General features: G+C 44.8%; 1 protein-coding gene across 29 annotated transcripts in view; it reads right to left on the bottom strand.

The window, feature by feature from the left end:
• The window catches only part of ZNF618 (zinc finger protein 618), a 204,755-nt gene that overhangs the window by 153,293 nt on the left and 25,030 nt on the right, over positions 1-26,432 (bottom strand). For 15 of the 29 annotated variants that reach the window (XM_055579413.1, XM_055579416.1, XM_055579414.1 and 12 more), the window contains exon 1: positions 7,560-8,065. The exons of 1 other annotated variant lie outside the window; for it this stretch is intronic. In XM_055579413.1, the coding sequence (XP_055435388.1) occupies positions 7,560-7,799 (240 nt within the window). In that variant the 5' untranslated portion in view covers positions 7,800-8,065. Of the gene's footprint in view, positions 1-4,570; positions 4,630-4,871; positions 5,074-6,309; positions 6,369-7,383; positions 7,535-7,559; positions 8,066-8,485; positions 8,505-26,432 lie in introns of those variants that run through there. 13 more of the 29 variants (XR_008713931.1, XM_055579437.1, XM_055579434.1 and 10 more) reach the window with 10 other exon arrangements.

Below are 26,432 nucleotides of genomic sequence, written 5' to 3'. Positions count from 1 at the left end.
GGGATCCTTTTCACACTGTGCAGCAAGGAGAACAGGATGAAAGTGACAGAACGGGTCTGTCAAAGCCCCTGAGGCTCACAGGAGAGGAAAACATGGAAAAGACCCCTCCCTTTCTAAATCAATTCATTCAGGCTCATCAGGAGGAGACTAGGAAAAGTATGAATTGTATGTCACCTTTGTACCTAGCCTATGGAATCTTCCTTCCCAGGATTCATCCATTCATCCAAAAATTATTTGAGGTGATCCTACTACATGCCAGACCCTGTGAGCACCAGGACGCAACAGAATGAAGAACACAGACAAAAACCCCTGCCTGCCTTCATAGAATAAAGGTTGTTTCCAGGGCTGGGACAGCACACCCTGAATACCTTGCTGAACATAAGGACAAGCTCAAAGAATAATGGGCATTTGTTAAAAGGACAGAGGAGCCTGCATGAAGGGGCTGTCACTGGCCAAATCTGGAACAATTTGAGCAATAGAATATGATAGTAACGGATTATAATCCATAAAATAAACAGCCAGGAGTTAAACCTGTATAAAAAAATAAATGAATAAATGAGGGAGAAAGGAAAGCTCTTTCTACAGAATTTCAACTAATAAATGTATAAAGAATGACAGAAATAGGAAATCACTATTTGGCAAACACCAAAGTAATAACTGTTGCAGGCAAGAATCATCTAAGGATGTCAGGGACAGAAAGTGTGATGAGAATCAAGTTATTCGCATAGTCGCAAAGATACTTCTTAATATGAAAGGTAAGAGAGTAACTGGGAAACCAGGCAGACACCACCATAACTAAGTGTTCAAAGTTCACATCACTAGTGATAAATCATACTAACATCCCGTACCTTCTGCTGTGATGCCCAGGAGGGGTACCATCCCTTCTGGGCAAGCTATGAAAAGAAACACAGAACCCAACTCAGTGATCCAACAAATATCTGGAAAACCTGAGAGGCATTGTACAGAATAATTAGTAAGGACCCTTTAAAGGGGTCAAGGGCACAGAATTCAAAGAAAGGCCCATGATCTGTCCCAGACTGGTGACAATTGAGGGGACGTGATAACTAAATGCAATGGTGGATCCTGGATTGAATCCTGGACTATTGGTGGGGCCACTCGTGAAACTTGAATAAGGTCTGTGGCTTGGTACATAGGATTGCATTGCTATTCATTTCCTGTGCTAATATGAATTTCATAACATAACTGAAGCATTATACCATGGTTATGTAAGGTGCTAACATATGAGGAAGCTGGGTGTAGGATACATGGAAATTCTTTGCATTACTTTTGCAAAATTTTACATCTAAACTGCTTTCAAAAGAAAAAGTTATTTTTTAAAAGTGTTTTTTAAGCCCTGCCTTCACAAAGTTTACATCCTTGGGAACGCAAAGGACGGAGACAGAAAGGAAGCATAATTTCTTTCTAAAGGTAAAATAGAAAACAGTACTATGGGAGGAAATGGAGCAAAAAAGGGCGATGGGACGAAAGGAGGATATAACTTTAAATATCAAGGTCAGAGGAGGCTTACCGAGAAGACTAAATGGAAGTGAGAGAGAAGAAAATAACTGGGGAATGCCTTCTGGGAAGAGGAACAGCAAGTGCAAAGGCCCTGAGGTTGCGGTGCCTAGTGTAAAAGAGGAAAAACATGGCCCAAGCAAGCCAGGACACTCTCTCAGCTCCATCCCTGCTTCCAGGGGAGTCTGCCACTCTATTCCACCCTCTTCACACATCCCAGTTCTTCCTGAACAAGCTGCCAGGTCAGCCACCAGCAGGCAAGGCAGGGTGACATCTTAGGGGAGGTTAAGTCCTAAAGCCAGTACATAAACCTGAGATCTTACCATTAAAACTCACAGAATCACTGTAAACGGTGACTGCAGCCATGAAATTAAAAAACACTTGCTCCTTGGAAGGAAGGCTACGATAAACCTACGGCTAAGTTGCTTCAGTCGTGTCTGACTCTTTGCAAGGTTCATAGCCCACCAGGTTCCTCTGTCCATGGGATTCTCCAGGCAAGAATACTGTAGTGGGTTGCCATGCCTTCCTCCAGGGAATCTTCCCAACCCAGGAACTGAACCCTGTCTCTTAGGTCTCCTGCATTGGCAGGAAGGTTCTAGCACCACCTGGGAAGCCATAGACAAACCTAGACAGCATACTAAAAAGCAAAGACATCAATCTGCCAACAAAGGTCTGTATACTCAAAGCTATGGTTTTCCCAGTAGTCATGTACAGATATGAGAGCTGGACCATAAAGAAGGCTGAGCACCAAAGAACTGAGGCCTTTGAATTGAAATGCTTTTGAAAAGAGAAGACTCTTGAGAGTCCCTTGGTCTGCAACGAGATCAAACCAGTCAATCCTAAAGGAAATCAACCCTGAATATTCATTGGAAGGACTGATGCAGAAGCTGAAGCTCCAATACTTTGGCCACTTGATGTGAAGAGCCAACTCACTGGAAAAGACCCTGATGCTGGCAAAAAGTGAAGGCAAAAGGAGAAGAGGGTGGCAGAGGATGTGAGGGTTAGATAGCACCACCGACTCAACGGACATGAATTTGAGCAAACTCTGGGAGACAGTGATGGACAGGGAAGTCTGGTGTGCTGCAGTCCATGGGGTCGCAAAGAGTCGGAGAGAACTTAGCGACTGAACAGCAGCAGACTCGCAACCGGTGACCCCTTGGGAAGGCACTGCTCCTTGGGAGACTGTCTTCCCATTTTTCCACAAACCCAATGTCCAGTTGGTCCTCTAGAGTTGGAACAGGGCAATGTTTTGCTGGTTGGGCACCTGATGAAGATGTTGACCTGCATTAAAGAACCCTGTTTTATGAAAGACACACATTTTGCACCATAACCATCACAGTCGGTGGGTCAATATGCTCTCATTCTTAGAGAGACCCAGAGAACACCGGTTCTCACCCCGGGACATCTGCCACCTGCACAATACATATTCTCCGGAGTTAAGTGCATTTCTGTTGAGATATCATGGTACCCATTCATTAAATTACATCCCTGCTTCAAAACCTTCCCATGGGACAATTCTCAGGCTAGACTGGTACTCTCTACATCTACAACTAAACAACGCTGGACATGTCCTAATTGCAGGAGAACCGCAAACTGAACTGACGTTAAGCCTTTCTTCTATAAATTTTCTGCTGGGACCTATCACCTCCTAGCTGCCGCAGAGCTCATCACTGGCCCCAGGAAGGAGCAAGAGCACCCTAACGCTGGCAGAAAGGCGGGAGTCAGCGAGTCCTGCCTACACTGTCAGCTTGCTCCGCTTTCTGAGCCTGGGCTCACGGCTGTGATTTTTTATTGCAGCCATATAACACGGTCATATTTTCCGCTAGTAAAATTGTCCCTGTGTCGTACAATAGAATCAAATTGATCAATATTTCATGGTACTGCAACAACAACAAAAACCTTTCTGATAGCCCCATGCTTCCCCCACCATAATACACACACATACACATAAACACACACACAAACACACACCTCTAAGAATGGTTCAAAGGAGTAAAAACATCTTTTCATAGGGTTACCATAAAGAGAAATGTGATAAATACTGACTAGGTACCTTCATTCACTCACTCAACAAATAATTAGTAACCATTCATCATGTCAAGGCCTTGCTGGAAACTGAGGACATAGTAATGAATAAACAGACTGTGCCCTCATGGGTCTTAAGACTGGTTACACACATTTCCTTAGTTAGCAAAATTCTTCGCTTGGTTTTCAGGGTCCTCCACCAAGATAACTGGTATGTCTCCATCCATCCATCTACCTCTCTCTTCCTTTTCCTCTCTTTCCATCCCCATTCCCTCCCTAACAAGTAGACCACCTGCTATTTTCAACCTCCTGCTATTTTTAAGCATTTTCAAATGTAATTCACATATAAAGCCTCTGCTAATTATCATCTTTCTACCTCTTCATTAGAGCCAGGGATGGTCTCTCCTCTCCCCTCGGCCTATCTCAATGTTAACCACCCCTCAAGATCACACACCTCCTCCGGCAGGTCCCTAACCCTCCCTTCCTCCACCCTCTTTCCCTTTCCTCTCCCCACGCCCACATCCCACATCCCCAAAGCTCAAAGGGACCCCACAGTCTCACTTCTCAGGAGTTCACCTCACCCTTCATTTCAACTCTCTACAAAGGCAGGTCAAGGGCAAGGACCTCATCCACCCTTTGAGAATCCTCTGCCCCAATTCAAGACACACAGGACAGGAGCTCTGGGTGACACCTGGCTGGTGGCTGCACAGGAAGGTTTATCTCAACCCCAAGTTGAGATAAGACATCTGCACAGAGCCTGATGTCTAGTAGATGTCCAATAAAAAGACACTTGGTTGCTTCTGACACTGTTTATCTTCGAAAGTTTTGCTGAACAAGGCAGAAGACTTCCTCCACGGTTAAAGGTGAGGAAAAGAGCAGTGACATGCTAACTATACTCTTAAGACATTAGGGGAAGTGTTAGAAAGGCAGGGGTGTAGTACATTCCAAGGGGTGGGGGCGGTGCAAGTCATTCCCACAAATAAACGAGGCTGGGGTACAGAGCTGGGAAGACAAGGAAGCCACACTTAACCTTTTACTGCTGACAGCTGGCCAGTAGGAACTCATGTCCACTGCTGCTGGGCATTCAGGCTGCCAAAACAAGTGGGAAATCTGAATTGCTAAAGATGGACAACCAACTCAACTAGTGTGGACCGACAGTGTTTAAACTCTGGTTGAACCTCTGTTCCGACACTCCTTCCCTCCTCCACCCAGCTCCCATCTTGTTTACCCAAGTTTTGAACAGAAAAGGTGTTTTTATAATTAGCATAGTGTTTGTGTTCCACAAACGGGAGCTTTCAAAAGGCTTAAAAATAGATTGATTCCCCACACACCTTACAGTTCTTCCCCTGAAGATCTTGTTTACACTAGCATTTTCCTAAGCAAATCTTCTTTTGGAAAGGACCATCGCAGTTCACAAATTCTTAAACAGGCAGCTCCGGATTATTAGGACATCATGAAATACCTTCAGGCAACTTCCGAGCCCCATCAATGGGTTCCTCTGCCTGCTGGTATAAAGTGGGAAGGAGGGTTTCTCTGAAATACCAAATACTATAGCTATTACAAAGGGAACCCCAAATAGAGGATATTCCAGAGCTGGAAGGCCTGGCTACTTGCGGGCTCCTGGAAACAAAAGAAGCTCCTGGAACATGGCCAGCCTCTGGGATCTGAGAATAAACATGGACTTTGGTTTAAGAAAACCCAGCTTAGGGGAGTCAGACACCACCTTGCTGAAGGCTGGTTTATCCAATTTATGGAAAGGATGTCCATGACAAAAAGAACCACCATAAAAAAGCCACTCTCTCCAGGGTAATATTTTAGGTCTTCATGTCTATTCAGGTCATTAAACAAAAGGTGTGCTTGGATAGGGAAAGAGTGGCCAGGTTGGCGAAGGCCAGATAAACAAAGCTGATCTCCTTTCTTGACTGCAGGACCTTTCAGAGCCTTTAAAGGTCCAATGGCTGCTATTACTTCCCCAATGACTCAGATGGTAAAGAATCTGCCTGGAATGTGGGAAACTAGGGTTTGATCCCTGGGCCGGGAAGATCTCCTGGAGAAGGAAATGGCAACCCATTCCAGTATTCTTGCCTGGAGTATTCTATGGACAGAGGAGCCTCGTGGGTCCCTGGGGTCTCAATGCGTCGGACATGACTGAGTGTAACTAACACACACAACGCACTCTCTAAGATTGTATATGCTCCACTTAGAAGTGTATCTGGCCCTAACTCATCCTCCTCCTATGGACCAGCCCCATCCTCTCGCTATGGACCACCCATTGAGCATACTGTCTGAGCTGCCTTTCAGAGATAGAGGGAACTAACCTAAACTTCTAGGATCAGGAGAAGAAGAGCCTTGCCAAAGATCCACCATTGGTTAATTTAAGACAGACGCTTCCCTCGAACCCAGGACCACAGTCATACTCAAGACCAGTACTATCTAGCCTACCCGTCTGGCTAAACAAGACAGTAAATCCAGTGCTCACATGCCACGGAGCAATTGCTGCTGAATTCCTAGTCTGCCCTTAGCATAAAATGCTGAAAAAAGTATAAACCAACAGCTGGGCCCACAGTTGCAGGATGTTGGTTCTAACAGGCCTATCTGAGTGGTCAGCCAACCACTGCTTACATACCTCTAGGGACGGGGCTGTCACTCCCTCTGCTCAGTTCCTCCTGTCTGGATACTAACTAGACAAAAAGAACATTTCTCGTGTATTTTTTCCCACACTTGCAATGTGGCACAGAGCTGGAAACCCTCTTACCTGGACCCGCTTACCTGTTCCTGCTGATAGCTGGCCAGTAGGAATTAGTGTTCACTTCTGCTGGGCATCCAGGCTGTCAAAACAAGTGGGAACTCTGAATTTCTAAAGACGAGCAACTAACTCAACTAGTATGGACCAGGTTTAGCCAGGGGATGCAGCTTTATTTTAAATACGTCTACAGAGGAAGGCAGGCTTCCCTGGTGGCTCAGTGGTAAAGAATCTACCTGCCAATGCAGAAGACCTGGGTTCAATTCCTAGGTTGTTAGATCCCCTGGAGAAGGAAACGGCAACCCACTCCAGTATTCTTGCCTGAAAAATCCCATGGACAGAGGAGCCTGGCAGCGCTACAATCCGTGGCATCGCAAAAGAGTCAGACATGACTGAGCAACTAAACAACTGCAAGCAGTCAGCCAAGGGACTATGAGGCACGGCAGCCCTGACTTGAAATCTCAGCTCCACCAGGTACTCGTGGGTAGGTTGCGTAGATACCTGGGAATCTCCGTATCCTCACCGGTAAGAGCATGGGTACCAGTCCCAGACTGGGGAGGGGGTGCTGAAGGAGACCCTGTGAGCAGTCCCTGACCCTAGCACAGGGTTAGTGGTTAGGTGAAATTCACTCTGCTTACTCTCTAGAGCCTGCACCTCCCCTCTGGGTCCACACAGCCACCCCAGGAAAGAGCCCAGATGAACTCGATGAGACGGGAGAGTGGAGACAGCGCAGTGCCTCTGCAGTAACAGCTCCCTCTGACCTGAAGAGACTGGCAAATCCTAATAACTCTGGTGCTGAAAGGGTGTTCCAAGAACCAGTCCATCACTCAACTGTGCAGGAGGGAAACAGAAGCCCGGGGAGGGGGCGGGTGGCTGGGGGTAGGACCTGCCTCGGCACACACAGCAGGTCATCAGGTGAATCAGACAGAGCATCCCCACTCACAACAGGGGAGGAAGACAAGGGAAGAGCCAGAAGGTGGTGCAGCAACCCCAAACCCTCATCACGTCCCACTGAGTTTTTAATAGACTTTAACAATTTACTGACACCAGCGGAGCTTATAAAGTAGTTTAATTGAATTAATTAGGCAGTCACGACTTACTCCCGAGTTCCCCCTTTGGCTCCGGGGAGGCTGTGCCAGCCGCCTGTTTAACCCCTCGCGCCCTAGAGGGGCTGTCACTCACTCTCGTTTAAGATGATTCACCATGGTCTCCGCCCGTTTCTTTCCTAAACTGGTGCTCACCCTGGCCCCCATCTGTATCCCAACACTAAGCTCACCTCTGCACCAGCATCTGCCTGCCCTGAGTGGCTGGATGGAGGAGATCCTCTATCCTTGGGAGGATGAAGGCTCCCTTCTCTGGCAGGTTCCCCAGGCATCAGGGGCAGCAAAGGGTAGGGGTCCCTGGCTGAGCGTGGGAACCACCCACTGGCCCCCCGCCTCCTCCACTGTCCTGACTCGTCAGCCTTAACTTCACCACCCAGGAGAGGCTGGTCGATGCCACCTGGAGTGTGGTCCATTTACGAGCATCATCGGCTCCGCCTGGAAGCTTGTTAAAACCCAGACTCTCGGGCACCGCCCTCACCCACTGAACCAGAGTCTCTGGGGGGTGACAGCTGGGTTTAACAAGCCCTCCAGGTGATGCTAACACACACTAATGCTGGAGAAGTGGTCTGGGTGATCACGAAGATGCCTTCTAGATGACAAAGTCTGGGAAACAATCCAAACGTGAAAACCAATTCACTCACAAGATATTCTTCACAGCATTATTTACAACAGGGGATATTACACATCCCCCACCTGGGCACTGCTGTGTGAACTAGGATACAGCCACTTCACGGAACACCGTACAGCCAAAACCATGGGCTTTACAATAAAACTGGGAAATGCAAATCCTGTGAGCTGAGCCTGTTTTTTCTTCTAAGCGGGAAAGAAGCTGAAACTATTGCACTCATTGGTTTAAAAAAAAAAAAAAAAAAAAAAAAGGAAAACAGTCAAAACGTCCAAGATGTAAACTTCAGGTAGGAATCTATAGGTGATTTTCTTTCTTCCTCAGACTTCTCTGTGTTTCCCAACTTTGTCTATACAAATATTTGCTACTTTTTGTCAGGAAGGAAAAACAAACTTTGTTTTAAAGAAAACAGAAAGTTTCTGAGAGAAGTTACTACCGACAAAGCAGGAAGTTCTGCACTAACTTGAAACTCACTCTGTGTCCGGCTTCCTAGGTCTCCAGCTGGACCACGAGATCCCTGCCGCCTGGGACAGAGGACAGGACGCCTGGGACAGAAGGACAGGACCGCCCTGCTCACAGAAGGTGTGAAGGGAGAGAGGCAGGGAGGGAGGGGGGATGGAGGGATAGAGAAAAGTGGCTTCAGGCGAACCGCCCTATGAAACTGGCTTTCCCTTGGCATATAATCGGAGGAGGTATTTAAGTACAAATTTCAAGATGTAATGGCAAGAGAGAATATAGCCCTGAAGAGCCAGACCCAAGAGAAAGGAGAAAATTCACCCAGTGCCCACGAAAATGTCCTGTCCAGCAGCTCACACACTCACGCTTTTTCCTGGACACACCTGGCTGGCAAAGACACGCTCATTAGGGGAATAATAAGTCACTGTTTCCAGGAACTTCTAAGCTGGACGGCCAGTCCACCCCAGCTGGCTCACGGTGAGCGGACGCGGCAGGAATCAATAATTACAAAGTGCAGAGCAGGAGCCAGGTGAGCAAACACCAGGCTGGGCAGGACGCTCCCCTACTTGGAAGCCAGGATGGGGACTCACCCCGCACCATACTCTCCGTGGGCACCCACCGTACCAACTGCCCTGGCGGGAGGGACAGTGAGAACCAAGCGTGGAGGTTGAGAAACCATAGGTGGGTCCAGAAGAGCCATTTGGTGTGGCAGGGATGAGGGGTGGATCAGGGGCTCATAAAGATATGCTGGGCCATGAGGACTGCGGATAGGGGCTGGGGCGCACCCCTATTCCAAGCACCAGGAACTAGGAGACGCCAGGCGGGAAAGGGGGGATGAAAAGAAATATCCCACGCTGCCAAGTTACTGCTTGTCTCCAGGCAAGTCCAGGCTTTGAGGCCAGCAGGCCTCAGGGAAGAAATCACCATTCTTGTTCTCCCCTCCCCCAGCCCGAGCGGACAAGCACTTGGCACCATGAGGCACTGGACAGGTGCCCACTGGGTTTCGAGGTGGCCATATGTCCCGAAATCTCAGGAAAAAGGCAACCAGACAGAGAGCCCAGGAGTGGAATGGTCATCCTAAACCACCTGACCCTTCCCCTCTTATCCAAATTTTCTCCTGTGGTATAACCATGCCCCACCCGAACCCAGGGGCACAGGGACACACAGAGTCTCTGGCCCCTGACCTCTGAGCAAAAGCCAACAAGCCCTCTACATCCCAGAAGAACCTGGGCTACAGGCAATCCCTGCCCAGGACAAGCCTTGGTCTCCCTTTACCATCACACAACAGCAGAGAGGAGAGGGGCAAAAGTTGCACCTTAAACCCCAGACTCCTGACTCCTACCTGGGCTCAGCAGTGGGCATGGGCACTACAGGATTAGAGGGCAGATGGTGATCGACCCAGAGGTCTGCTGAGTACCATGATCTCCTACAGAACTGGATCGGAAAAAAGGTGAGCTCAGTAAGGAGCTCCCTGTCCCTAGAGAGGTTCAAGCAGAGGCTGGAGAGCTGACCTCTTGGTATGAATGATGCTTGAGACTGAGCTGGGGGCAGGAGAATGACTTTGACATTCCATGCTTACTGTGATATGTTCTGATTCTTCCCAAGGCAGACAAGCATCTGATAAGGTTTGAGCGATGAATCTGTGCAAGGGTCTTCCAAATGGGTCCCTCTCCTCCAGCCTGCTTCAGGAGCAACCCAGGAGGTGGCCAGGCCAGGATCTGTCCCCTCAGGGCTCACACACACCTCCCCACTGGACAGAGGAGACACAGCGTTCAGGGTCCACAAAAAAAAGCTTTGATTTCTTTAAAACCAGAATAAAGTACTAAACTTTCACGTCAGAGAAAATGCTTGCCATGTAATATTAACACAATCATCATTTATACCAATGAAATCATAAAAAGTAAATTAAACTCTTTTTTTTAGATTTTTTTTAATGTGGACCATTTTTAAAGTCTTTATTGAATTTGTTACAATATTGTTTCTGATTTAAGTTTTGTTTTTATGGCCAAGAGACATGTAGGATCTTAGCTCCCCAACCAGGAATTGAACCCACACCCCCTGCATTGGAAAGCGAATTCTCAGCCACAGGATGGACAGAGAAGTCCTCAGATTTTAAATATATTTTAATGAAGGAAGCCGATCACGAAGGCAAAAGTACCTGGGGACCACGAAAGTCATAATGTGGCTGTCCCTCTCCAATGAAAAAAAACAAAACACTTTTATCTATCTGATATACTGAGCTCCTCTGTAAGACTTCATTTGTGAAAAGGTTCTTTGGCTAAAAAGATTTTTGAGATCTCGAAGTGAGTAAAAGTAGTATTTTACTCAACCAGGGGTTGGGATCTTAATTTATGAACCAATGAAATGTGGTGCCATGTTAGTCGCTGAGTTTTTCCAGCTCTCACGACCAATCCTGTGTCACAGGCTTTAGGCGGCAGTGGTTCTTAGTAGGCATGCGGGCTCACCATGCATTACTCCCCCTTTTCATGCTATTTCGAATGTATGTCGTGAGACACAGAACGTTTTAGATGGAGAATAATAATGCTGATCTCTTCAACAAGGGATTCCACACTTCAGACTCACTCCCAAGCTCAGTGACACCTCCTCACTCTGGAAGTGAAGTGAAAGTCGCTCAGTCGTGTCCGACTCTTTGCGACCATGTGGACTATACAGTCCATGGAATTGTTCAGGTCAGACTACTGGAGTGGGTAGCCTATCCCTTCTCCAGTGGAACTTCCAGACCCAGAAACTGAACTGGGGTCTCCTGCATTGCAGGCGGATTCTCTTCCAGCTGAGCTATCAGGGAAGGAACAGTTCAGATCTGAAGGAGGGAAATCCCTGAGCTGGATAAACCAGGTGAATAGTCCCATCAGGAGAAAGGAGAATCCTTTAAAGAAAAACCTAAGGCAGCGGGAAACTCAGCCAATTCAGACAGTCATCAGCCTTAGGACCTCAACCCGCAGCATGTGAAAGCAATACTCGGGCAGTTGGTTAAAATCTCAGATTCTGGGACTTCCCTGGCAATCCAGTGGTTAAGGCTCCTTGCTCCCAGTGCAGGGGGCTTAGGTTCCATCCCTGGTTGGGGAACTAAGATACCACAGGCCGCACAGTGCAGCCAAAAAAAACCAAAATAAAACAAAAACCCCTCAGATTCTCCACCTCCCCCACCCCCGATGATTCAGAAACAGCAGGGGGAAGCTGAATGTCCCAGCTGCTTTTAGTGCAGGAGGTCCCAGACCTCCCTTGGAAAAGAGCTCATCTACTAACGATGAAAGAGAGAATTTGGGGGTCCCCAGCCTGTTGGGCTCTTGTTTCCTGGTGCCAATTAGAGGGTAAGGCCCCCAGGGGACCTCTTGTTTCATAGCCTCAGAGTGGAATGGCAACAGCATGGTAAGCTTCTCTCAACATGCAACACCCACCCTCCCTACACACACACACACACACACCCGTGAGCTTTTCTCAACATGCAAAACACACACACACACACACACACACACACACACACACGGTGAGCTTCTCTCAACATGCAAAACACACACACACACTTCCTCTGCTCTCCCAGCTTTACCTTCCCTGGGAGCGGCTCACCTCCACCCAGGTGGCTGAAGAACAGGGGCTCCAGCACTGAAAAGTCAAGGCCCGACATCTCCCCCCATCTGCTCAGTGTCAATGTGGTACAGTTCTGGGTGAAAGCCGACCCATGCCAGAGGGAGTGATGGCCTGGAAGCCTCACTTGCCCCAGGTGGTAAGAGAGAACAACTGATAGAAACTGGAAGGAGGAATGCCATTGTCGAACCAAGGCCAGATGAGAGAAGTCACTCAGCAGGTGCCCAATAAGACCACAGAGCACCATGGATGATGGACACTTTCATTTCTGCCTATTCAGCATCCCTGATTCCAACAAAGAACTTTCTTGTCCCTTCAGGAATCTACAATCCCAGTCCCAAGCACCAAGAGATTCAAATGACCCACGTCCATCAATTAGAACAACACACCCTCCTGCACTGTGATTGGTTCAGGGATATGCCTGTGACTCAAGCTGGGCCAATGTGAGCCTTTCTTAGGACTTTGGTTGAAACCCTTGGGAAACAAGTTCTCTCTCTTCACTGGGATTAACTACTCCAGTGCGGTGAGAAATAAGGCTGGGGACACTACAGCCATTTCTGCCACCACTTGGGGAATGCCTGCAAGAAGAGCAAGTCAATACAAGGAAACAAGAGCTGAGAGATGGAGAGCAACACACTTCTGATAACCCCAACTAAGTTACCTGAGTCCAGCCCTGGACTTTTCAGTATGTCAACAAATGAGCTCCCCTGGTGGCACAGTGGTGAAGAATCCACCTGCCACTTTGGGAGACACAGGTTCGATCCCTGGGCCAGGAAGATCCCTGGAGAAGGAAACATCAACCCATTCCAGTATTCTTGCCTAGGAAATCCCATAGACAGAGGGGTGTGGCGGGCTCCAGTCCATGCGGTCACAAAACAGTCAGACACAATTTAACGACTAAACAACAACAACATCAACAAATATCCCGTTTCATACTATCAAGTTTTAGATTACACTTTGAGTATCTAAAGACCTTTTTTAGAAAAAATGGATAGTCAGTTGTATGAACCAGTAGATTTGATTTAAAGGCAGGAAAAATCCTCACTTTCCTGGGACCTGGAGCAAGCCATGCCACCTCTCTCAGTTTCCGTTTCATCCTAAGCTCCCAAGGTTGTGGTGGACATTTAAATTACATCACATAACTACAGGAAACAGTTAGGACATGATTTAGCATTTGTAGGTGCTCAACAGATGTCAGGAAGGAAAGTCTCAGCCTAACAGTAGATCCCCCTAGGCATCCCCATTTGCTACAGAAATAATATTAGTCCTACGATGCCAAGCTGGTGGAGAGTCTGGCAAGGCAAAATGGTCACCAGGGACACAAGTCAAAAGAGAAACAGCTAGGAGAAGCCCTTTCTTAAGAAGCATGAGCCCTGGCAAGTTCCCAGCACTTTAGAGAACTCAAAGCAATTTCATATCATCTTCTATTCCCACAACCTCTGCTATTAGAATGAGACTCTCAAAGTATAAAGTGGCACACCCTTTACAAGGGCCAATTTGGTAATATCATTTAAAATGCACAGTCTCTGACACCACGATGCCTCTTCCAGTACTCTATCTTTTCAAAGTACTCTCACAGATGCAAAATAACATTGATATAAGAAGTGCTGATGGCTTCTGGTCATGAAGGAGTCAGCAGAACCAGATTCGCCATCCACCTTAAACAACCAAGAAACTGGACAAAACATTTGAAACAATTATTTCTAGACACTGGGCAGCAGGCTTACAGGACAGTAGCCCCTAAGAGAGGAAAGCAAACAGGCTGGGTCCTACAATTGTCCCAGGTGACTGCTCAGAGAATTTCTCAACTGCAGTGCAGAGAGGAGGCGCTCAAGCAGAGTTCAAGGGTTCCCCTGAGTTGAGCAGACAGCTTAAAACAGGGGAGGCCCAGGAAGCTAGAAATAATAGAGTCAGAGCAGAGAGAGGGGCCCAGAGAACGAGCTCCAATTCTCCAGCTGTTTTAGCGCTGATCACACATGCATATACGGAAACGACCTAAGGCTGGAGCAAGAAACAGAGAATCCAGCAGAACAATTCCCAGAACTCACAAGGCGAAGAATAGGTCATAGTCCCACCAGCCAAAGGGGAGAAATCTCCCAATACACAGGGGCATTGGGGAGGGTACTCAGAAAGGTATGCCCTCAACAGTGGGGAGAAGACTCTTGAGAGTCCTTGGACAGCAGATCAAACCAGTCAATCCTAAAGGAAATCAACCCTGAATATTCACTGGAAGCACTGATGCTGAAGCTGAAACTCCCAATACTTTGGCCATCTGATGCAAAGAACTGACTCACTGGAAAAGACCCTGATACTGGGAAAGATTGAAGGCAAGAGGAGAAGGGGACGACAGAGGAGGAGATGGTTGAATCGCATCACCAACTCATGGACATGAGTTTGAGCAAACTGGGAGATGGTGAAGGACAGGGAAGTTTGGTATGCTGCAGCCCATGGGGTGGCAAAGAGTCAGACATGACTTAGCAACTGAACAGCATTAACAACAACAGTGAGGAAAAATTAGCACTAGACCAGAATTCAGAACACCTTTTCTATAAAGGTCCAGAAAGTCAATATTTCAGCCTTTGTGGGCCACTGCAGAATGAAAGCAGCCATGGACAATAGCTAACCAACGAGCATACCTGTGTTCCAATAAAATTGTATTTACCAAAACAGGCCAAGGGCTTCCCTGGTGATCCAATGGCTAAGACTTCAACTCCCAGCGCAGGGGGCCCAGGTTCAATCCCTGGTCAGGGAATAAGACCTCACATGCTGCAACTAAGACCCAGTGCCCCCACCAAAAAAGGTCAGACTTGCCCCCTGGACCAGAGTCTGCCAAACTGTCCTCTATTTTAAACCCAGCTCTTGTCCTTCACAACAATTTAACTGCTGTGGTAGGCAGAATGTGTGTGTTTTAGTCGCTGAGTCATGTCCAACTCTTAGGAACCCCATGGACTGAAGCCCACCAGGCTCCTCCGTCCATGAGATTTTCCAGGCACAAATACGGGAGTGGGTAGCCATTCCCTTCTCCAGGGGATCTTCCCAACCCAGGGATCAAAGCTGGGTCTCCTGCACTGCAGGCGGATTCTTTACCATCTGAGCCACCAGGAAAGGCATCTGGTAGGCAGAGAGGCCTCCCAAAGATGTCCGCATCCTAATCCCCAGAACCTGTGAATATGTGAGGATACATGCAAAGGAAATGAGGCTTGCTAGTCAGATGACCTTGAGATGGAGAGATTATCTGGATCATCTGGATGGGCTCAATAAAGGAGTCCTTCTAAAGAGAAGAGGGAAGAAGAAGAGAGATGGCAGCGTAAGAAGGACTTGGTCCAACATTGCTGGCTTTGAAGATGGAGAAAGGGAGCCACGGGCCAAGGAATGCAGGTAGCCTCGAGAAGGTGGAAAAGGAAATAGATTGACTCTTACAGCTCTCAGAAGGAACAGAACCTTGCCAACACCTCGATTTTAGCCCAGTGAGACCTTGGACTTCTGATCCCTAGGGCTATAAGATAATAAACCTGAGTGGCTTTCAACCACTAAAATCATGATAATTTGTTACAGCAGCAAGAGTAAACTAATACAAAAATGATAACAGAATAAAGTACAAAATAAAGGAACGTTAATACATCCAGCACTTAACAATGCAAAAGTCACAGCATCTGTCAATCAAAAATCACTAGGCCTGAAAGAAACAGAAAAAACAATTAACAGGAAGAGACCGAAAAATAGCATGCTTGATAGACTTTAAGAACATTAAGACTGCTGTCATAAACATACTCCATAAATTCAAGAAGGAAGGGAAGAAGATGAGCATGTGAGTGACCAAGCTTCTGATTTAAAAGACACAAATCAACTCCTCCAGACAAAGAATACAATGCCTGGCATGAAGAAGAGATTAGATACTGAAGAAGAAAAGACTGACATACCTGAAGACACAGCCATAGAAACTAATAGTAATAAAACAAAGAGAGGAAAAGAGATGGACAGAAATAAGCACAGCATCTACATGCTGCAGGACTTCTTTAAGGTACTGAAGGGAAAAAAAAAAATCTCTGTCAACCCAGCACATACCTAGCAAAAATAGCTTTCAAAAATATAAATGTACAAAGCTAAAGAAATTCATCACCAGCAGACTAACACCACAAGAAGCACTGGTTCTTTATTAAATAGCCAAAAAACTGGCTGCATCGCAAATGCCAATCAGGAGGGGACTAGCCACATAAACTATGATAGATCCTTAACATAGAATACAGAGCATGATAAAAACTAAAGTAGATCTGCTGCGGCTAAGGTGGAATGCTCTCATGACATCCTATTGAGTGAGAAAAGCTAAGGTGCAAAACGGTATAAAGGTTCACATTTGTGCCTATATTTGTCGTTCAGTCACTAAGTCGTGTGTGATTCTGGGCCCCCGTGGACCGCAGCACACCAGGCTTCCCTAGTGAAGGAGGCCTTCACTACCACCCAGAGTTCGCTCAAACTCACACCCAATGAGCGGGTGATGCCGTCCAACCATCTCATCCTCTGCCGCCCCTTCTCCTCCCACCCTCAGTCTTTCCCAGCATCAGGGTCTTTTCCAATGAGCTGGCTTTCATCCACTACCACCAGTGCTTAACTCCTCAATATGGGGCTTAGGAGGATGGGAGGCATGGCGTATGAGTCCTTTCCATTTTTAGTCTTTCTTCTACTTACCTCTGTGTCATCTAAACTGTTTTCAAAGAATATGTATTCATGTGATTTCTAATTAAAAACTTTAAAAACAAAAGAGTCTTTTGCTGGGGTTCAAAGCAAACTCAGTAGATGGTTAACTTAACTGGCCAATTATTAAGATTTTATTCAATTCAGGGCATGAGAATATCCATTCTATTTGCTTCCTTCAACTACTCTCCATTTTATTCTGTACTAAATTCCACCCCTGGGCACACATGGCAGGTCTTCCGGGGATCCACATGGGAACATGCACAGGGAAGTTCACCACAACTCTATTTGGGGTGGGGAGGGGGCAGTTAAGGAATCTTCTTTGGGAAAAATGTGGTGGTTGCACCCAGCAGCTAGAAATAATGTGATGGATGTCAAAAACTCAGAGCTGAGGGACAAAAGTGAGAAACAGAATGAGATCCAGACACTAAAGCACTGACATCAATTTTTGAAACACGCACAGGAAACAATAGCACACATTAAGAACACACAGAAACAAAACAAAAAAAGCATGTTAAAAACGTAGAATTAATAGCTTGGAGATAGGGCAGAAACAGGAGGGGGCCGATGAGAATAAAAAGAAGTAACTAAATAAAGCAAGAAAAAGTTATAATGAGCCAAAAATGATCATGCATCCTAAAATGAGCATAATAAACTTCACCTGTTGCACATGAGTTTAAAAAGGAGGAAGTAAAAATAGGCACATTTGAATACTTCTTATGTGGCTGTGCATTATACGTGTTACCTCGTTTAATCTTCATAATTAGCTCTCATGGGGTTCTCTGATCTCTAGTTTCTGAAGAGGAAACTAAGGCCCAGAGAGGTCTAGCAACTTGCCCAAGGTCACACAGGGTGAAAGCAAGACCTGAATCCAGGTTGGTTGGCCCCCAAACTTGCGCTCTTCACCCCCACCAAGGTAGCTGACTACCTATCCTTCTTACAATGAAAAAATGGAAGCTCTGCCTTTTCTTCTCAGGAAGTTAGAATGTAATATACAGTCTATATTACACCCCCTCAGGCCTCTTATCTGAATGCAAATGAGCGTGCTAAGTCACTTCAGTTATGCCTGACTCTTTCAACCTCATGGACTGTAGCCCTGCAGGCTCCTCTGTCCATGGGTTTCTCCAGGCAAGAATACTGGAGTGGCTTGCCATTTATTTCCTCCTCCTCCAGGGAATCTTCCTGACCCAGGGATCAAACCCTTGTCTCTTATGTCTCCTGCATTGGCAGGGGGGTTCCTTACCACTAGTGCCACCTGGGGAAGTCCTCGAATGTAAAAAACAAGCCCAAAAAGGCTCTGCAGGAGGCACCCTGAGGCCGAGAAAACCCAAGCCAACGTCCCTCGCTCTGCGGTACACTTAGTCCAGCTGCTTCAAGACTATTTAGGAACAAAACAAAAATAATCTGAAAAACAGTAACTTGGAACAAAAGACATGAAGGGCTAGGGACCAAGGGAGCGATGCCAGGGAGGACAAACCTCGCCTCCAGGCTCGTGACCCAGCCCCAAAGAGGATGGCAAGAAAGCCTGGGGTCCCGCCACGACAAGGCGGCGCTAACGAGCGGCAGGACCCTGGGGAGGCCCTGCGCCTTGGCTGGGCCTGCCTCTCAGCTGGGATGGGGACTCGGGCCAGGGAACAAGGGGCTTTGCTGGGCCTGGGTTCGTCACGTCCCAGAAAAGCCCGTGAGGCCCTGGCACGGGTGCTGATGTATCAGCTAATGTCTCATTCAAGTTGTCAGCGTTTTGTTAGAGCCAATTCAGTGGGTAATTAAGGAAAAAGTTGGGACCAGATGGGGAAGCAGATGCTCACTCAGCCGCAAGTACAGTTCCCTGCAAGTGTCTGGGAACGCGCCGGGCCGGCCAAGTGCAGGAGAGGAGGGCTGAAGCAACAGGGCCCAGAGAGCAGAAGGAGAAAGGAGATGCCCATTTTAAAGATGAAGAAAGTGAGGCCCAGAGAGGCAAGAGGACCTGGAGGCTGCTGGAAGGACGACAGAGAATGAGGATGAAAGGAAAACCAGAAGCTTGAAGAACAGGGGGTGATCCTGCCGTGCAGCAGTACCGGACACAGGGCAGAACCTACCCCCGCCCAAGCATAGCAGAGGATTTCCAGAAAAAGTGGGAAAGGATGATGCTAGGAGGCAGGAGCCTGGGTTCCAGCCTCAGCTCTGTCACTTCCTTGCTGCATCAGCTCAGTTAAGTCACTTTCCGGTGCCTCAGTTTAGTCATCTGTAAAATGGAGCAAAGGACCCCTGTACAGTCCACTCAAAGGAATGATGAAGTTAATTACTGTGCCTCAGTGTTGGGGATAGGAGCCAGAATGCCTGGGTTTGGTTCCTGGCTTCCCTGCTCACCAAATGTGTGACTAATTTCAAACCCATGAATTGAGAGGAACAGTAAGTACTTCACAGGTACGTTGTGAGGATCCAATGAGTTAATAAGACTTAGTACAGCGCAAGACAGTGTAAGAGCTCAAATGACAGACCCCCTGCAGCAACTATGGAGCCAATAAAAAACGATTACTGACGTCCATGTAGCTGGCTAAAATTACTGCTGTTTCAGTGTTAGGTGAAAAAAGCAGGATATAAAATTGTATGCACTATGATGATAGCTTTAAAAAAGTACACCTAGAAAAAAGACAAATTTAACAGAGAACCACTAATCATGATTATGAAGTGATGTTAACACTGATGGATTTATTTTCCTTTAATTCTCAAGTTTTTAATATATGAATAACTGTTTTTATAGGTAAAAGGTAAAATACAATGAGTTTTAAATGCGGGGGAAATGTTGGGGCTTTTTCATTGGGTTCCTAAGTTATAACACTAGCAAGACAGAATAAAAACAAAAACCAAAGGCAGTGATTACCTAACATGACCTTGAACCCCAAACCTGCAAAAAGGTGAAAGAAGAGAGTCCTGCAAGGCAAGTGACACAGGACCATCAACACACTCACAAAGGGACCACAGGGATATAAAAGCAGGAGGCACTGTTTGTATAAACTTTATATCTAGACCAGGTGAATTAGTCTAACATGAAGGCAATCAGAACAGCAGTTGCCTCTGGGAGAGGAGGTGGCAACTGACAAAGGACACCTTCTGGGAGGCAGAAAGGTTCTATACTGCAGGAGGGATACGAGTTACACGAGTGTATGGATGTGAGAGTTGGACCATAAAGAAGGCTGGACACCGAAGGATTGATGCTTTTGAACTGTGGGGTTGGAAAAGACTCTTAAGAGTCCCTTGGATTGCAAGGAGATCAAACCAGTCAATCCTAAAGGAAATCAACCCTGAATAGTCATTGGCAGGACTGATGCTGAAGCTGAAGCTCCAATACTTTGGCCACCTGATGCAAAGAGCCAACTCATTAGAAAAGACCCTGATGTTGGGAAAGACTGAAGGCAGGAGGAGAAGGGGATGACAAAGGATGAGATGCTTGGATGGCATTACCAACTCAATGGACATGAGCTTGAGCAAGCTCTGGGAGATGGTGAAGGACAGGGAAGTCTGGCGTGCTGCAGTCCATGGGGTCACAAAGAGTCAGACATGACTGAGCAACTGAACAACAAATCCCTTTATCAAAACCTTCACTTACTTATGTCCATTTTACTTATGAGAATTTTTTCTGAATCAGCTGTAATAGTTTAATAACCACCATCGTCACTGAGTGGGGAGAGTAGGTGGCGGTACGCATGATGGAAGAATAGCAATACATGCTGATGGCGTCGAAGCTGGACAATTGGGCACAAAGCGTCATTATACAACGTTTGCTCTGTGTACTTTTGAAACTTTCCATAATCATGTTTTTAAATAGGAGGAAAATAGTATGGTGGTTTTCTCAAAAAATTAAACACGGAATTACTATATAATCTGGCAATTTCACTTCCGGGTATATACCCCAAAGAATTGAAAACAGAATTGAAAACAGAGAATATTATACTCATGTTCATTGACGCATTATTCAAGACAGTCAAAATGTGGAAGCAACCCAAGGGTCCACAGATATACAGACAAACAAAATTTGGTATATACATGCAATGGGATATTACTCAGCCTGAAAAAGGAAGGAAATTCTGACACATGCTACAATGTGAATGAACTTTTGAGAACATTCTGCTAAGTGAAACAAGCCAGTCACAAAAAGGCACACGCTGTATGACTCCTTTCATATAAGACACTCAGAGTAGTCAAATTCATAGACAAAAAGCAGAATGGGGGTTGCCAGGGGCCAGGAGAAGTGGGCGATGAGGAGCTGGCTAATGAATCGAGTTTCAGTTTTGTAAGATGAGAAAGTTCCAGAGACTGACAGCACAGCAGTGTGAATGTACCTAACGCTACTGAACAGCACACACAAAAACGGTGACGATGATAAATTTCATGAGTATTTTACCACAATTAAAAACTAAAAGGAGATCCTAAAATTTAGAAGATGATTTCACACACACAAGCTGCCTACTGAAGGCTCTGTGCTAGATGTTAGGGACGTGGGAACAAATCACAGAGCATCCCAGCAGATCATCTCACAGCCACCCTCCTTGAGATTCCAACCCAGAACTGCTAAGATGAAAGCCAAAGGCAGGTGGGGGTTAGATGGAGGGGCTGTGACAGAAGCTACTGAAAGCCCTCCTTGATGGCATTTCCACAGAGAAATCCCAGTGGCAGCTAAGCTTCTTCCAGGTAGAGCTTTTCAACTCAACCCCAATCCCATCAGGAAAGAATCTGGGCATAGCCCACTGGGCACATCACAGTGTTGCTCCATTCAACCAAACGATGGTACCCAGACTGAGAAAACCTACAGCTCCATCAACTTGAGGCTGCCACATCACTCATCCTTCATATCAGCTTTCACCATCTGGCCCTCCCCTTTCACCTCAACATCTAAGGAAGCAGTTACCGACTTCATTTTAAAGTACATACCAGACCAAGACATACCCTTCCTTATTTAACATGAATAAATGACACAAATGGGGGAGGGCAAATGAAACAAAACTGTGTTAACAAAAAAGAGGAGATAAGCCTTCCACTCAAGACGCAGAAAAGAGACATATAAAACATAGTTTTACTCCAGGAAACGGAAATAAACTTGAGATACACTCTCTTTTGTCCCCTCAAAAAAATTAAAGAAAATAAGAGCAGAGTGAAATAAAAAGGAAGCTCAATGAATTAAGAAGAAAGAACAAGGAACCAAATAATGCCACTGAAGAATTAAAACCAGCATCAGAAGTAATAACAAACTATCAGCACAGAAAACTGAGTATGTGATGCAAAGGATAAGCTTGAGAAGCACTCATAAAACTCAGAGGAAATAGAGAGAGGTTAAAATCATCAAAAGAAGAGGTCACTACAGAAAACAAACAACAGGGATATATAGATATAAATGATTAAATGTCATTTCAAAAAAAGATGAGACCAGGGGAACATATGCAACAAAAATGTATCTATTGTTAAGACCTAAGTCTGTAGACTGAATGTACATACCATATTTTGAGCTAATGAATTGCTGTGTGCAGGCTACGTCTCTCCAGTCCTGTCCCACTCTCTGCAACTGCATGGACTGTAGCTCGCCAGGCTCCTCTGTCCATGGGATTCTCCAGGCAAGAACACTGGAGTCGATTTCCACATTCTCCTCCAGCAAATGAATTAAAAGACACCAAACACAGATACTGCCCAAAATAACCCTGGGATTTCAAGGGTGAAAAAGAATAGGACAGGCATTTAGGAAGGTCGGGGATGGGGTGCAGGAATCAACCACAAAAATGAAATACCACGTGGCCTCTGAATTACCTTCTTCAATATTAACAACATAAGACTACAAAACACCCATAGAGTACTAAGAGAAAAAATACGTAACACAAGATGCCCTATTCATTAAAAGATGCCATTTACATAAAAAAGAATCAAAAATGTCTTCTTAGTTACACAAATACTTAGCAAAAAGAAAACTATAATTAGTAAAAAGATGTTTAAAAAACCACATTAAGTATTATAATAAATAGAAATAGGGGTAAGTTCCAAAAGACACAGATATTCAGACTCTGAGTTTTTAAATGTAAAAACTACAAGCAATCTGACAGAAATATAGCAACTGTTAAAGGGCACCCTGCTTATTTAACTTATATGCAGAGTACATCATGAGAAACGCTGGGCTGGAGGAAGCACAAGCTGGAATCAAGATTGCTGGGAGAAATATCAATAGCCTCAGATATGCAGATGACACCATCCTTCTGGCAGAAATTGAAGAGGAACTAAAAAGCCTCTTGATCAAAGTGAAAGAGGAGAGTGAAAAAGTTGGCTTAAAGCTCAACATTCAGAAAACTAAGATCATGGCATCTGGTCCCATCACTTCATGGCAGATAGATGGGGAAACAGTGGAAACAGTGGCAGACTTTATTTTTTTGGGCTCCAAAATCACTACAGATGGTGATTGCAGCCATGAAATTAAAAGACGCTTACTCCTTGGAAAGAAAGTTATGACCAACCTAGATAGTATATTCAAAAGCAGAGATATTACTCTGCCAACAAAGGTCCGTCTAGTCAAGGCTATGGTTTTTCCAGTGTATGGATGTGAGAGTTGGACTGTGAAGAAAGCTGAGCGCCAAAGAATCGATGCTTTTGAACTGTGGTGTTAAGGAAGAGTCTTGAGAGTCCCATGGACTGCAAGGAGATCCAACCATTCCATTCTGAAGGAGATCAGCCCTGGGATTTCTTTGGAAGGAATGATGCTAAAGCTGAAACTCCAGTACTTTGGCCACCTCATGCAAAGAGTTGACTCATTGAAAAAGACTCTGATGCTGGGAGGGATTGGGGGCGGGAGGAGAAGGGGACGACAGAGGATGAGATGGCTGGATGGCATCACCAACTCGATGGACATGAGTTTGAGTGAACTCCAGGAGTTGGTGATGGACAGGGAGGCCTGGCGTGCTGCGATTCATGGGGTCACAAAGAGTCAGACGTGACTGAGCGACTGAACTGAACTGAAAGGGCATAGAAAGGTTAAAAGTGAAATAAATATATAAAATTTTATGAGGTAAATTCCAACAACACAAAGTAGGAAGTGCTTTATAAATTTCGCTAAAGTTAAAGGTGAAAACAGAAAAAGCATTATAAAAACCAGAAAAACTAGAACTGAAAGTAGAAAGCATAAAATAGTCAAAGTGAAAGTGAAAGTCGCTCAGCCGTGTCTGACTCTTTGCGACCCCATGGACTATACAGTTCATGGAATTCTCTAGACCAGAATACTGAAGTGGCTAGCCTTTCCCTTCTCCAGGGGATCTTCCCAACACAGGGACTGAACCCAGGTCTCCCGCATTGAGGGTGGATTCTTTACCAGCTGAGCCACAACAGAAGCCCAAGAATACTGGAGTGGGTAGCCTGTCCTTTCTCCAGCGAATCTTCCCAACCCAGGAATCGAACCAGGGTCTCCTGTATTGCAGGTAGTTTCTTTACCAACTGAGCTATCAGTAAAGCCCTATAAGATAGGTCAAGGAGGGCTGATTTTTACAGATTAAGGGTACAATCCCTAGTAAAATGTAGTAAGCAGGTAAATTTCTGTTAACCTAATCTAACCAATAAAAATATAAAGTAAAATATAAAGAAAAAAAGGTAAAATCAAAAGAAACATAGTTAGGAAAGACAGTAAGAAATTCTCAAATTCTTAAAATATAAATAGAAAAGCAACATGACTGGGGCACTACAAGGAATCTGAAGAATGTAATTAATAATGCTGATGACATATAAAATTGAGAAATATATGAACATGGCAAATAATAAACCCTTAAAGTGGACAGCAAAGAGATCAAACCAGTCAATCCTAAAAAAATCAACACTGAATTTTCATTGGAAGGACTGATGCTGAAGCTGAAGCTCCAATGCTTTGGCCACCTGGTGCAAAGAGCCAACTCACTGGAAAAGACCCCGATGATGGGAAAGATAGAAGGCAAAAGGAGAAGGCAGCAGCAGAGGATGAGATGGTTTGATAGTATTACCAACTCAATGGACATGAATTTGAGCAAACTCCAGGAGATAGGGGAGGACAGGGAAGTCTGGTGCGCTGCAGTCCATGAGGTCACAAAGAGTCGGACACAACTTAGAGACTGAACAACAAAAAAACTGGAAATTATTACTTTTACAAGCAAATGAAATATTTACACAAACTAATACTTAGAAAGGAATCCATAATGTCCATAAATTACCAAAAGCAGAACTAACACTAGCAACATTCTCTTACAATAAACTAAAAATGAATAAAAATAAACAGCAGTGTAAAAAAGGGAATCACACAAAAATTTAAATTATACTTTGAAATAATCTGCAGGCTAAAGAGCATCAAAACTAAAATTGCAGAATATTTAGAGGAAAAAATAGTAAGAATACTTCACAGTAAGGACTATGGAATGTGACCAAAAATGTACTCAGAGGAAAATTCATTGATTAAGTACTTTTATTAATAAACAGAAAAAAATAAAGAGCTAAGGATTCCATATTTTAAAAATCTAAAGAAAGTAGAAGGGTGGATTTATTTCACATGTATATAATAATTTAGAAATATTTTAAGTAGCTAGAATTGATAAATAACAAAAATTTTAAGAGGCAGGATACAAAAATAATAAGTAGGCCTGGATATTAGTTTTCAACCAAAAACTAAAGAGAAAAAAAATGCAAGAAAATCAAATGAAGAAATATAAACAGAGAACACTATATATAAATATATATATATATATATATATATATACGTACACACACATTCTGGTCTATGCAAATACAATTCAAATTCTTGATGAAATAAATAAATTTCTAAGAAAATATAAATGACCCAAACTATTTGAACAAGAGCAAAAGCCAAAAAGTTATTAAAGAAAGGGAAACAGTGGAAAATAATTATCTCTAAAGCCTAAAAAGACAGAAAGTTTTAAAGACAAGTCTTTTTAAACTTTCAAAAGATAGATAATTCCCGTGCAATATAAATCATTCCTGGCAAGGACTACAAATAAACATCTGGCATGCATGCTTAAACTCTCATTTCCTACACTCTTCCAAAACACTAAATTGTTTACACATGACAGGGACTCAGAATCCTTCTCAACACAGCAGTCTCAGCAGCCACCACCAATAGGAACACAATCTGAATTGTATTTATCCTCCTGTTCCAGATCATTGAAAATGATGGAAAGCTTTCCAATTTACAACCCACTGTACTAGCAAACCTTGCATAAAAAAAATGCCAAAAACAGACACTAAAAATAAAACTGCAGGACAATCTCACCAATGAATATAGACACAAAATACTGCAAAATGGACTCAGGATGTATTAAAATAATGAAACACCATGAACAAAATGGGTTCCTTTTAGGATGGTTTAATATTAGGAAATCTATTAATATAATTCATCACATCAGCAGATCAAAGTAAGAAAAACATATGGCCATCTGGGTACATAATGAAAAGACATTTGTTAAAAATTCATCATCCCTCCCCCCCCTCCTTATTACTAAATAGCTTTATAGTGGGGGAGGGGATGATTCACACTCCACTGCAAAGGAAAAATTCAAACACAGAAAAGTAAAAATCTCTCCTAAATCATACCACTCACCATCATCTTGAAACAACTTTAAAAAGGAGGAGAGAGAAGGACGGAGGGAGAGACAGAGAGAAGAGAAAGAAAGAGAAACTAACT

Source organism: Bubalus kerabau, chromosome 4 (genome assembly GCF_029407905.1).
Source record: "Bubalus kerabau isolate K-KA32 ecotype Philippines breed swamp buffalo chromosome 4, PCC_UOA_SB_1v2, whole genome shotgun sequence".
Taxonomy (NCBI): Eukaryota; Metazoa; Chordata; class Mammalia; order Artiodactyla; family Bovidae; genus Bubalus; species Bubalus kerabau.
Note: the sequence above shows the minus strand (reverse complement) of the source record. Positions and strands in the feature narration are given on the sequence as shown.